Source organism: Propithecus coquereli, unplaced genomic scaffold, assembly GCF_000956105.1.
Source record: "Propithecus coquereli isolate 6110/MARCELLA unplaced genomic scaffold, Pcoq_1.0 Scaffold58, whole genome shotgun sequence".
NCBI classification, from domain to species: domain Eukaryota; kingdom Metazoa; phylum Chordata; class Mammalia; order Primates; family Indriidae; genus Propithecus; species Propithecus coquereli.
Window position 1 is genome coordinate 6,357,723 of NW_012151729.1, and position 14,099 is coordinate 6,371,821.

The 14,099-nt window shown below is 44.3% G+C and overlaps 1 protein-coding gene across 7 annotated transcripts in view; it reads left to right on the forward strand.

Moving 5' to 3' along the window:
* The window catches only part of PPP2R2B (protein phosphatase 2, regulatory subunit B, beta), a 480,871-nt gene extending 470,384 nt beyond the window's left edge, over positions 1 to 10,487 (forward strand). For 4 of the 7 annotated variants that reach the window (XM_012658303.1, XM_012658305.1, XM_012658308.1 and 1 more), the window contains 2 exons: positions 7,403 to 7,494; positions 9,779 to 10,487. In XM_012658303.1, the coding sequence (XP_012513757.1) occupies positions 7,403 to 7,494; positions 9,779 to 10,058 (372 nt within the window). In that variant the 3' untranslated portion in view covers positions 10,059 to 10,487. The remainder of the gene's footprint in view (positions 1 to 7,402; positions 7,495 to 9,778) is intronic. The other 3 variants (XM_012658304.1, XM_012658307.1, XM_012658309.1) reach the window with 2 other exon arrangements.
* The last annotated feature ends 3,612 nt before the right edge of the window (positions 10,488 to 14,099 follow it).

Genomic DNA, 14,099 nt, shown 5'->3' on the forward strand with positions numbered 1-14,099 from the left:
AAAAAAAAAAAAGGTGTACATGCATAGTCATAGCAACAGTTTTCATAGCAGCTAAAAAGTAGAAACAACCCACATGTTCATCAACTCATGAATGACTAAACAAAATGTGTTGTGTTCACCCAATGGAATATTATCCAGCCATAAAAAAAGAAGCATTGATACATGCTACACTATGTATGAACCTTGAAAATAATCAAAGCAGAAGAAGCTAGTCACAAATGATCACATGTTATGTGATTTCATCTATGTGAAATTTCAAGAATAAGAACCAGAAAGCAGAAGGGGAATAGGGAGCAACTGCTAATGGGTATGGAGTTTTTTGGGGGGGCGGGGGGAGGTGCAGGGTGATGCAAATGTTCTAAATTTAGATTGCACGATTATGTGATTATACTAAAAAGCACTGAACTGTACACTTTAAGTGAATATATTTTCTGGCATGTGAATTATATCTCAAAGATGTAAAAAAAAAAAAAAATTTGTTTTAAGCACCTAAGATGACTCCAGGTTTTGGTACATACAGTGACACCCAAAGACCACAGGAAATGAGAAACAGATACATAGATCAATGCCAGATGTATAGATGAGACAGGTTCCATGTCAGTCCTTCCATGAGAAATAAACTACAGACACCAGTGACAGCTTTTTCTGCCACCAGGGAGCTACCAGTTGTCTGTTAGCAGCTTACTTACAGTCTGAAGACACCGGCCCTACTTAGACTCTTAGCTTCCTAGCTGGTCCAAACATGTTAGAGTCAGTTGACAAGGATGTGCTGAATTCATCTTGTTTTGCTTTTGTTCTGCAGTTTTTGAAGAGCCGGAAGATCCAAGCAACAGATCGTTTTTCTCTGAAATTATCTCTTCGATTTCGGATGTGAAGTTCAGCCACAGCGGGAGGTATATCATGACCAGGGACTATCTGACTGTTAAAGTGTGGGACCTCAACATGGAAAACCGCCCCATTGAAACTTACCAGGTACAGAACCCCACCCGCCCATACATATATTGAGCACTGCCTCTGACCTTCTAAGTCAGCCTCTGCTTGCAAAAGTTTGCAGTGCAGAAGCGTAAAAGGCAGTACGTAATGATATATTCAATAAAATGGCACAGGCTGGAAATGCCATAAGGGTGCGCATAGACCAGAATTCAATTTAACCCATAGGGACTGAGCATTTCACGTGGAAAGGGATGCTGTAGAGGTGAACGAGCCAAGTGTCCTTTTCTCATGGAGCTCAGGGAGCAGTTGTGCAAGGGATGGTACTCGGTGTCATGGAAGCAAATCACAGGACTGGTTGAAAGTTTTTCTTGAAGAAGTGACCCTCGAGTCTTTATTGCCATCAACTAGTCAGGAAAAGTGTATTTTTAAAACAACAGTAGGTTCAAAGGCCTGAAGTCAAGAGAAATGTGTGTGTTCAGAAACTTTACACCTTGAATATGAAGCACAAAGGCAGAAAGATGAACCTGGAGGTGTAGCCAAGGCTGATCCTGTAGCCCTAGTGAAGCAGAGTAGGGACTATTCTACTTTAGTTAATACTCCGTGAGGGTATTAGCAACAGAGGTGGCCAGACTCTTGATATATTTCCAAGGTAAAAACAATAGGATTTGAGGACAAATGTGATGTAAGAGGACAATAAAGAAGCACCAAGGATCACCCCAGGGTTTTTTTCCAGAGTAACTAGAAAAGCGGAATTGCCAATTTATTTAGACGAGGAAATGGAGAGTTTGGTTTTGGAGCCAAACACAATATCCAAACAGAGGTGGCAGGTAGACAGCACAGTGTGAGTCTGGATAGATATAGCTTAGAGATAGAAATCTGACACTCATGAGTGTTTAGAGGGTATTTAAAGCCATTGGACTGGATGAGATCTTCTAGACGATGAGTATAATTAGAAAAAAGTCTCTGTCAGATACCGTGCCATGGGACCCCAGCGTTTAGAGGTTAAGAATAGAAAGAGTTTGGCAAAAGACGTCGGGGAAAAGTGGCCAGTGAGATATGAGGAAAACTGAGAGGTATGTCCAGGAAGCCAAGTAAAGAAACTGTCTCAAGGAGGAGGAAGTCACCAGCTGCTGTTGCTGAATCCAGTATGAAAGACAAAAATTGGCCACTGCATTTAGTAATGTGGAGATTGTAGGTAGCCCTGATGAAAGAGGAGTAGTGGAGTTGTGTGCATGAATGTCTGCTTGCAGTGGGCTCAAGAGACTGAAGAGAGGATGTGAACATAGTAAGGACTGGCAACTGGTGCAATAAATTTTGTTCTGGATGGTAGCTGGAATGGGATACACGTGAAAGGAAGTTATTACAGCATGTTTTCTGCTGATAGGAATAAGCCAGGAGAGAGAGAGACAATTTAAAGTGCAAAGCCCTCAAAGGAAGTGAGAGGGGATGGAGTCCCTTGCAGAATTGTCCTTAGATGGGAACATGGACCATCCATCTGTCAAAAGAAGGAGAGCAGTGTGCGTGTAGCCACAGATGCAGTAGGTTTGTAACTTTTGTAATGGGACATGTAGGTGTTTTTTTATTGCTTCTAAGAAGCAAGATCATCAGCTGAATGAGAAGGAAGAAAAAGTATAAAATACTCATTTAAGAGAGGGAAATGTTGCAGGGTTGCTCAGGGATCCATTCGAGATTATGTGTTTCTTCCCAGCCACATTCACGTGCTTGGCACAGTTAAGGAAAGAGCAGAAAGTTAGATTTAATCAGTGACAGGGTTTATGCCAAGTGAGTGCAATGGAAAGAAAGAGAAAGGCAAGTTTGCTGAACATCTGTGCTAAGGGAGGGGGGGTTGTAACGAATTACTAAGCACTTGACCTGGAAAGGGATGCCACAGAGGTGAACGAGCCAAATGTGGTCCCTCTCTCATGGAGCTTACCATCTGGTGGAGAACCAGGTGATGACCAAGGAGCTCAGTGTGCACTTGTGCAAGGGATGGTACTTGGAAGCACATCTCAGGACTGGTTGAAAGGTTTTCTTGAAGAAGTGACCCTCAAGTTGAGTCTTCACTGCCATGAACTAGTCAGTTAAACAACAGTATGTTCAAAGGCCTGAAGTCAAGAGGAATGTGTGTGTTCGGAAAGTTTATACCTTGAATATGAAGCACAAAGGCAGAAAGATGAGTCCGGAGGTGTAGCCAAGGCTGATCATGGTAGGTAAGAAGGGAAATCATGAACAGAAGAAAGTAGTTAAGTCAATGGATTTGAGAAATCGGTAGAATCAAGAAACTAATAAAAGACAGGAAGTAGCAACAGCCACACAGGGAGACTTGTTCAACAGGTACAGTTATAGCAATGACAAGGTTCATAATATGACCAAAAAAGCAAAGGACAAAATGCATTGAATATTATGAGATGCAGTAACTGAGAGACTAGAGTATTTAAATGACCAAAAATGATGGCAGGAATAGCGATTGGAGAGAGATGGAGGTGCTAAAATTGCTTCAAGAAATGAGGACTCAGAACTCTCGATGACTGTAAGAAGGATGGGTAGCAAGAAGTTTAGTTCAACGGCATGACTTCAAAGAGGAACAATTGTCTGGTACCCCACAGGGAGTGAGAGCAAAAATCCAGCCACCATTATGTGCCCTCAGGAGAGGCAGTGTCTTCAGGGGAGATCCAAATTTCAGCCAGAGGAAGGAGGAGGAGGAAAAGTTCAGAAAGGAGGGTTGAGGATACTGGAGACTTTGATGAAGGTGCTAGAGGATGGTTTGGAAGCTAGAATTCAAGGCCACATACGTAGTTGAGATAGTTTAGTTTCTCCCATGGTCCAGAGCATTCCCCATATATTTAGAGTATTCCTGTATCATGCCCAGACTTCAGGGCCCAGCTCCACATCACCTGCCCCCACACTGTCACTCACAGCCTTTGGGCAATGGTAGCATGGGTGGTGGTTACAGAGGTGTGGCCTGCTGGAGAGCCTTGACTAGGAAAGAGGAGATTTAGGACAAATGGTGGCAAGAAGAGTCACTATTGTTATTTTAGGGGAAAGCTTTTAGGACAAAGCTTTAGAACACAGCTAGCTAGCTCTGACATGAAGTAATCAGCTGCTGGTAAACTTGGGGTCATCGTTGTAGAACACTAAGAAATAGGAAATGTCATAGCACATGTATTGAAATGAAATATCACAAAATTTTAACTTCAGGTGGTCTGTTGCAAAGCAATTTAGTTAAATTTGTATATTATATCAAAAAACATAAATAAACTGAGTCTCTAGAACACCATTGAAAAAGGTTGTGAGGTCCAGTGGGAAAAAAATTCAATAATCAATGACTAATATCTGCCCTGGGCAAGGAGACAGGTAATGTTCTCACCATGCATTAGCAAATCTCAGCATGTTTCTATGAACCAAAGTCTGTAGACATAAGTATAATTAGCTACGTTCAAGTTTTCCAATAGAACAGGGATTGGCAAACCGCAACTCATAGGCCAGATCCAGCCCCCCATTAGTTGTTGTAAATTAAAACACAGCCATGCATAACCATTTACAGATCACCTATGGCTGCTTTCATGCTACACAGGCAGAGTTGAGTAGTTGTGGCAGAGACCATATGGCCCACAAAGGCTAAAGTATTTACTATCTGGCCCTTTATAGGAAAAGTGTGTCAACTCCTGAAATAGAAGAGCAGAGTTTATGCTTGCTAAGCCTCATGAGCAGGACCATATGACACCAGCCTTCTGCAAGTAAACAATGTGGGAACCACCATGTTGGGAGACTCAGGCTAGTGTCAGGAAGCCCCTACACAAGCTAATAGCAACACGAAACATCAAATAATATGAGTTTTAAGTTTTTTCTTGCTCCATGCCCTAGGTCTGCAGTTCCCAACCCCTGGGGCTGCGGACCAGTACCAGCCCTTGGCTTGTTAGGACCTGGGCCACATGGCAGGAAGTGAGTGTCAGGTGAGCAAGGGAAGCTTCATCTGTATTTACAGCCACTTCCCATTGCTCACCATCCCCCACCTCCTGTCCGTGGAAAAATTGTCTTCCATGAAACTGGTCCCAAAAATGTTGGGGACCAGTTTCTCATGTATATATCTTATTTTCTCCTTTCGTGGAGAAAGGTCCATCTAGTTTGCCTAAGTTTTTTTCCAACAATAGAACATAAATGCAACAGACCTTCATCGTAGATGTTCTGTCACTCAGAGGTGGGCAGGAGCTCCCCAGATCCTTAGGTGCTGTGGAGGAGAAACAGTGGTTCAGACTAGGTTTTCCCTTAAATCCTTCCTGACTTCTGTATTTTGAGAATTACTTACAGAGTTCTCAGCAATGTGGCTCCCACTAACAGGCCCACGCTTCCAAAGCATGCACATTTTGACACACTACTCACCTGAGGTGTTTCTACAAGACAAAATGCCAAAGGTGAACCTTAAGAGATCAGGAAAGGTTCGCATCGAAGAGGGCAGGTGGAGCCAGGCCTTAGCAAGCACTGCCCTGCTGATGAGCCTTTCCCCCTCTGCCCCCTAGAGTAGGCCAGTGCTTTCATTTACAGCAGGGACACCTTTATTAGGACAGGACACAAGCCTCACCCTTGTGTCCCCCATATGCATCTAACAATGCTCCAAGCCCTGCTATAGATGGATTCCCTTGTTACCAAAGCACTGAAGCCATTACCCTGGCAAGGCCTGGAACTGTTTGGGAGCAAGAGAGTAAAGGTGGGGGAAATTAATTTGCAGTTAGAAAAACTTACACACTGTCCAAATAATGCGGCTTTTCATAATGCCCAAAACATCCAATGGAACATAGGCTGAATCTGACCTCATTCCTCTGCCTAGTGCTAAGCACACTACTAAACCTCCGAGCTCAGCACCCAAGAGAACTCTGGGGGTCAAGGGAGGAGCCCAAGTTGTTGGGGGGAAGGTGATTGAACCATCACTCCTAATCTAAACAAAGTCAGACAGCACCCTTGGTAGCATCCCTCTGCCTCCACCCAATTCTGTCTCCCTCTCTCTTCGCCTCACTTGAGTTCATCATCACAGCTCCTGTCCAGGACTGAGACCCTGAGTGAGGTGAGGCTGGAGGACAGAGCAAGCGGGAGGCAGATTGCTGGCGTGGCTCAGAGTGTGCACTGCAGAACCCAAATACTTTCCTGTGGTACCTGGGACAAATGAACCCAGTTCACTACTCTCTGGACCTTGTTCATCCATCTATTTGGTATCTACGCCTGAGTTGCTGAATGTCACTGGAGAAAAAATACCCAACCAATCTTATTTGAAATACATCTCCAACAACTTCGAATGTGCCCCAGTCCCTTCCAGCAATCCTACAGTTTCCCAACCATCCTCCCCACCCAACTCTCAGTTGACAACAGTGCTACGTCTTTCACTGGGGAAGAGAAACAGGAGAGACATACTCCAGGGCTGCACTTTCTGCCTGGGTCTACTCAACTGCTCTACTTGCAGGTACATCTCCACATCATTGTACCCAAAGATGCTCATGGACCTCCAGTCTTCCACTCACCAGGAGAAAGATCAGGAAGCAATCTTTCTTTGACTCCTGTTTTTCTCTTCCACACTTCAGAGTTGATCCAAGTCCTATCCATTCCCCCTCCAAACAAGAGGAGGATCTGACCACTCCCCACCGCTGCTCTTGCCCTGGTCCAAGCCCTCATCGCTCACCCAGGTTACAACCGGTCTCCCGGCCTTTGTCCTTGTGCCCCTTACAATCTACTGCAACACAGTAGCCTCAGTGGTTGTGTCTGGGAGGTCTCTTCTCCTTACCCAGAATAAGGGCCATGTGAACTGGTCATCTGCTCCCTTGCCACCCCTCCGCCACACTCCCTCCAGAATTTCTGCCTCTGGGCCTTTGCATTTGCTGTTTCCTATGCCTGGAAACCCTTTCGCCCAGATATCACCGTGGCTCATTCATTTCCTATCGGCTTCTGCTCCAGTGCTACCTTATCAGGGGAAGCCTGACTACTCACCTGCGTAAAATGTTACCCCCCAGATCTACCCATCTCTTTTTCCATACTTTTTTGTTCTCTAATTATATCACCATCTAAACGTCTTATATATTTACTTGGTTATATAGTCTCTCCCCTGACACTGGGATGAACACCACAAGGGTGTCTGGTTCACTGCTTTATCTCAGCGCATCGCAGGCATTCAATAAACATTTGTTGAATAGAAGATTAGACATTGTCCTCTGATGCCTATGAGCAAACCCACTTAGAAAATGGGAACCTACCATTCATTGGGCCCTACTGTATGTCACTGTCTATACAAGCAAGTTTGTTTAATCCACACCGCCCATCCTAATGTCCCGCATCTAGAAAGGGCCAAACCTGGACTCAGATACACATCTGATTCGAGACATGGATACACAGAAGAATTAACAGCTTACAGCCCAAGAGGAGGTGTTTGCAGAAAAAATTACTGTTTAAAATAATATCTGACCTTCTCAATGTGCTTCCTCCCCAGGTTCATGACTACCTCCGCAGCAAGTTGTGCTCGCTCTATGAAAATGACTGCATTTTTGATAAATTCGAGTGCGTGTGGAATGGGTCAGACAGGTAAGAAAGGCTCTGTGGCTGAGGAACCTTCCAAAGGAGGACACTTGCCTTGAGGAGACTCTGGGCAATTTATCCTAAGTGGAGTACAGCCAAAGGGAGATCAAAATCGGGCCCCAAGGCCTGGCCAGGATGCATTGTATGTGTTGCTAATGACCCTTGAGGTCAGGTGTGGGAATAAGGGAAGGATGTGGTGAGAGCCTTGCATCCTGTTTCAGGACTGGCACAGGTGACAATTGGATGTCAATAAGAAAGTCTTACCTTTTACACACAGACATCCCCAGCACTAGGTCAGCATGCCTAAACGAAGATCAATAATAATCTACCAGCAAATTCCAGCCTGAACAGTTCACATTACTGCAAAGTGGGCTTTCCAGGTCAGAAGTTTTCCCTTGAAGCTGCTAGTGTAGACCTGGCCAAAAGCCCCGGCAAGTCAATAACCGAAATGGAAGCCAACCTCATTTATCACATCCCCTCGAAGTGATTTATTACTATTTTAAGGCCTTTGATTTCAACAATACTTCATATTACCTCCCAATAGTTCACTTTTAGTTTGACAAATACAGATGAATGATTCTCCGACTTCCATGAGAACTAAATGCAGGCTACCAGGGGCTGGTTTTGTTCCTTGATGAAGGTGGCACCAATAATGGTGTTTGGAAGCATGGACACTCTGTTATGGCGGGACACTCAGAGTCGAGCTTTTAGTGAGCACGAACTGCCCCTCTCTATTTTTTGGCTTTCTTTGCCACCTTAGCAGGCCTGGAAGGAGTTACCATGTGGCAGAGGACCCAGGTCCCACTGTCTAGTTGGTATCGGACAGACAGCAAATCAACTGTGACATAGGAATAAAATTCCCCAAGGGAAGAAGTAGTCAGCCCTATCATTATATTCTTTATGTATAGACATAATTTATTGTTTATGAGTAGTAGATATTATCATTATCATTTACATATTACTCCAGTTTCCCCTCTATCTTAGTCTGAATTCAAAAGCTCTACTTAGGCACCTACTATGCTATTATGTACCAGGCACCTTCACACACATTATTTTATTTAATCCCAACCACAGTCCAACAAGGTTGTTTTCATCATCCTCGTTTTACAGCTGAGGAAACTGAGGCTTAATGAGGGAAAGTAACCTGCCCAACCTCAAAGTAGTAAGTAGTAGAGACGGAAGTTTTGAGTTTGAATCCTAAGATTAACATTCTTTCCATAACATCACAGCGGGGAACCTTTTTTTTTGGAAAAAAATTTCAACCTTATCTAAACCAAAAACAAAAGACTTTCTCTAATTTGTTTAAAAATCAGTGGGGTCAGGATGGGGGAAGTGAACATCGATGCCTTGTGGCTAAATGATTTTGCCCGGGAGTCAGGCACATGAGGCTCGAGGCCAGGCTTTGCCACTTACTAGCAATGTGACACTGTGCAAATCACTTACTTCCCCTCTGCAAATCCCTTTTATGGGATAAGAGAAGTCGAAATGAGATTGTGAAGGTAATCCCTCAGCACTTGGAGATCCACCTCACTCAAGGGCTCTCTCTCCCCCTCAGCCTGTCACCATGTCTGAAATGTCCCCATTAAAGATTCAGTACCTTTCTTCTAGACAGCATTAGGCATTCACTACTCTCCTAATCAATTGAAGAGACCCCTGAGAATGGATAAGTCCTATAAAAATGTAGAAATCACCTGTCTATTTACTACCAAATCTTTTTATTTCACCATCCCGAATCCTTTTAAAATTTGAATTCGCTTACTCTCTTCCTAAGTAAGACCATGATGACATCCATTTTGTAGATAAGTTTTCTGAAAAGGCTGAATTCAGAGCTGGTTCTCAGAAGGGGAGAGGACACGCCACGCGTCAGTGCACTGCATCTCCTGCCACCCTGATGCCATGAAGCCTTCGAGCTCCCCAGGCAGCCATGCTTTAACTACTTACGACTGTTTTCAAACGTGTTCCTACTTTCACAACCTAATTCTAGTCACAATCCTGATGGGAGGGAGGGAAGGCTGGGATCATGAATACCACTGGACTCACTCACTGAGCCAAAGAACCAAAAGCAAGCAACAAGGAGAGTTATCATCAGCTTTCACTTCCAAGCCCAGCCAAAGAGCTTGTTGCTCTTAGTAATTCAGGAGGAAGTCAACAATCGCACGGAAGAGCCTGTTTTAGTTTTTTGCTTATTATTTTTAACAAAGCTTGTGGTGTCATTTGCTCCAGAAAGACACAGTTGGGGTATGTTACTGCCTTCCTCCAAAACACTCTCTCTTTCCTCTCTCCCTGGCAGTGTCATCATGACGGGCTCCTACAATAACTTCTTCAGGATGTTTGACCGAAACACCAAGCGTGATGTGACCCTGGAGGCCTCGAGGGAAAACAGCAAACCCCGGGCTATCCTCAAACCCCGAAAAGTGTGCGTGGGGGGCAAGCGGAGAAAAGACGAGATCAGTGTCGACAGCCTGGACTTTAGCAAAAAGATCTTGCATACAGCTTGGCACCCTTCAGAAAATATTATAGCAGTGGCGGCTACAAATAACCTATATATATTCCAGGACAAGGTTAACTAGGTGGACAAGTTGTTACTTAATAATCTCACATACTGAATACTAGTCAAACAAGTTTTTAAATGTTTCTTTGGGTCTTCATTTAATTTCCCTATGCAGAAAACAATTGGAATAGAATTAAAAGGAGTCCAACTTTCCCAACTCCCCAGTTCTAAGAAACTTTTGTCAAATCCAATAGGGTGGGGACACTTCTGTTTAGAATTGAGAGCTGCCAGCTAACAGTAATACTTCCATAGGTGACTTGAATTTCTGATGCTTTTATTACCCAGTTTTCTCTGGTGGGTCCAGTGTTTTGTTCCTAGGTGTCTGCTGCGATAAAATGAGGTTGTCTGTAGTATTTAAGGAGAAAAGAAATAAGTTTTTTTTTTAATTAAGCAATTCCATTTGATTGAAAAAAAAAACAACAAAAAATAAACACCATTCACTCTTAGAGAAATTCTTCTTGTTTTGTGAAAAAGCAGAACTAGTTAGTATCTTCCTTTTTCTTTTCGCCAATTTCATTTAAACCAAAGATTTATTTCACGAAGCTGAGCAGAGGAGGCAGAGTGACAAGGGAAGGGCACATCGACCCTGCCAGACTCTCCTTTTGTCAGCTCCATAGAAACAGCCTGAGAATTTGGCTAGGCAGTGTCATGAATGCTTCGGAGGACTTAAAGAGAACACTTTCTACACAGCACTGCTCAGAGGTAGCTTGGCAAGGCCATGCAGGGCCAGATGCCATCTGCAGCTCTGTTACTCTTGCTTCTTGCCCCTTTTAAATGGCTCCATAGATTCTTCTACTTACATGTCCATTGGCTTTTTCTCTTCAACCTTTTCCAGCTTATTTATTCTATTGACTTCTAAAGGCCAAGTCATTATCCGGCCAAGTTCTACATGAAGCAGTGAGTTGGAAGTCGTGGCACCACCCCTGGCTCCCTGAGAAAGCCTGGTCTGTTCTATCTGGGGGTATCTCCTGAGTAACTCCCTCCCCTCCTCCTGGTTTTGGTAACCAAACTTAACAATTCATCAGTCGCCATTATACCGAGAACAAAAATGGCCGATAAAAATGCTGATTTATAAAGTCTAATCGAGCACTTCTACCCCACCCCAAACTCACCCCATCTGGAAAAATAGACCAGAGGGCTCTCTTCCTACAAAACTGAACTATGGGAGAATCAAACTGGGGCATCAGAGTGAATGAAGTTCACTGGAAACTGTGGAGGCTGGTTCATCCTTTTCCCCAGTTGAGGATTCAGACTTACGATGTGTGGAGAGCCACCTCCAGAAGGTTTCCCATGGCACACCATGCATGCAAAGGATTTATAAATTTAGAGAGTAGGTAGGTGGTGCCCAGAAAGCCAGGTCTGGGTTAATGTCTCTGTGTCTGTCTGGATGACTCATTTTTCCTAACATCCATTTAGTGAAGGGGAAACGGCTTGAGATGAGACTTTTTCATTGAAAGAGAAATTTTCTTTCAGTTTTTGGATTTATTTGAAGTCCCAACTTGCAAGTGTAATTTACTTCAAAAGAGAGAAAAATAGTGAAGTAATCCTCTCAATTCTGAGCTACTATCCATTTAGTAACAGCTTTTTGACAAGAAAATAACCATCACCTTAAGTAAAAACAATTTTGTAAGATGCAGCCCGATTCCACAAACATTAAAATTTGAAAAAGTACTTCTCGAAATCGATGGAGCAGAGGGATGATGGTGGGACTTTCTCAGTGCTTTTCATTTTCCCTGCAAGGAAAGCCTGTCCTCGGGCACCTCAAGTAAAGTGGCCCGGGGGGCTCTCTCTGGGCAGGATTTCTGGCCTAACTGGGACCGTGTTCTTGGAGGAGACCTGAGAGAGTCAGAAACTTCTCCAAACCATGCAGAATTGTGATCTGGTAGAAGGACACTGGGTTACGGCCCTGCATTCACCATCAACTTCCTCTATGGCCTTTTCCCAAACTTAAGCATCAACCCACCCTGTACTATTACTCATTTAAAATTTGTCATCTTAAAAAAAAAAAAGACTTGGCTTCTTCCAAAGAAATAATAGTCATAAAATTTCAGTTCTGATGTGCCCATTGTTTTCTTCTAACATTAATCACATAGCTATTAGTATAACATGTACCCACGCACCACCTAAAATCATTCTGTGAATCACCAGGAGCATGTTTATCAAACTGTGGGACCCTGAGTAACTAATACAGGAACATTTATGTCTTTGGAGGCATCAGAGAGGCTTGACAGCTCTTCACATACTGGAGTCAATGGTGCTGCCCAGAACACACACGTGAGCAATTCTGATCATGGTGGAAGGGGCTCACAGGCCCCTTCAGTCTATCTGTGGACTCCAAATAAAAGCCCCTGCACTCATCCGACACCCACAGTACATAGAGGCACAACCTGGGATATGAGGGATGGAGGGAGGGGGCTTTGCCAGAGAGGTAGGAGCAGAGGGCAGCCATCCTCTCCTCCCTCCCATACGAAGGATGCATCAGAGCAAACATCCAAGACTTCTAGACAGGAGCAGGAAGGGAAGGCCCCCAAGATTGGCATTGGGGAGCAATACCTACCCCCACATTTCAGCATCACCTGCTCTTTACCATGTGCTGAACTAGGCATTTCATTTCTGGGATCTCCTTCAGCCCCAGTACTGGTTATATCCCTTAGTGGCACACAGCAGTCTCTTTTCCAGGTGACACCAAAAGCCACTTGAAAGCTGATTGCTCCAGCTTGCAACAGTGTGTTCGATTCTTAGGACCCTGCGCTACTTTATACGGTAAGGCCTGCTGCGTGATAAGAGCCGTCAGGTTACAACTAGAGGATGTCAGTTAAATGAAGGAAAATAGGAGTCACGCCTTCCTAGGCTTTTATTAAAGTCATTCTCAGCTACTCCTGACATTTAGAAACAAGCAATTCAGAAAGCTGAATTTTGGTAGATATCCATGCTTTTTTATCAGGAGGAGGAAGATGAGTTAGAAGAAATGAAGAAGGAAGACAGGAGCCAGCATCAAGTAGTAGAACATACACGGGTAGGTGGGCAGTAGGAATCAAGTTGCTTCTGAAATTTTTTTTTTTTTTTTTTTTTGAGACAGAGTCTCACTGTGTTGCCCGGGCTAGAGTGCCGTGGCGTCAGCCTAGCTCACAGCAACCTCGAACTCCTGGGCTCAAGCAATCCTTCTGCCTCAGCCTCCCGCGTAGCTGGGACTATAGGCATGCACCACCATGCCCGGCTAATTTTTTCTATGTATTTTTAGTTGTCCAATTAATTTCTTTCTATTTTTAGTAGAGACGGGGTCTCGCTCTTGCTCAGGCTGGTTTCGAACTCCTGAACTCAAACAATCCGCCCGCCTCGGCCTCCCAGAGAGCTAGGATTACAGGCATGAGCCACCGCACCTGGCCCGAAATTCTTAAAGTTTGGCTCCTTCCTTCACTCTTCTATTGGGAAAAAAATGCATCTTTAAATCCCCTATTGGTCTTGTAATTAATTCAACATACCAAGGTGTACTGGGCAACCAGCCTGTGTGAGGCAGAACTGCAGGTGGAACAAGATAAAGCTAAAATTCTTTTAGCTCAGCGGCCTGATGAAATGATTCAGCTGTCTCCGGTTAATTTCTTTTGAACATCAGGGCATTACAATAAAAGGTAGACCCTCATACGCCCAATCACTGAGGACTTGGGAGACCACGATCTCCCTTCCAGACTGCAGAGAAACTGCCTAAAGCTTCCCTCCCACCACCACCTCAGCCCCATTCTTTTTTCAGTCCTTCCACTGTCTGCCTACAGGGCTCAAGAAAGTCTTGCTCAGCCTAATAACCAAGATTTGGGGGTGACACTGTAGTCCACAGCCTGAACGAGGGAACCCTTCCTAATCTGTCCTCTTCCATTATGGACGTGTAGATGAAGCTGGTGTGCTTTAAACAATACCCCCAAAGACAGAAACCCCCTGACACAGTCTACAGCTGCACCACCCTCAACATGCCTGACTGCATCTGATCTCAGAAGCTAAGCAGGGTCACGCCTGGTTAGTACTTGGATAGGAGAAATGCCCTGACACACCCCTGGGAAACAGTCAC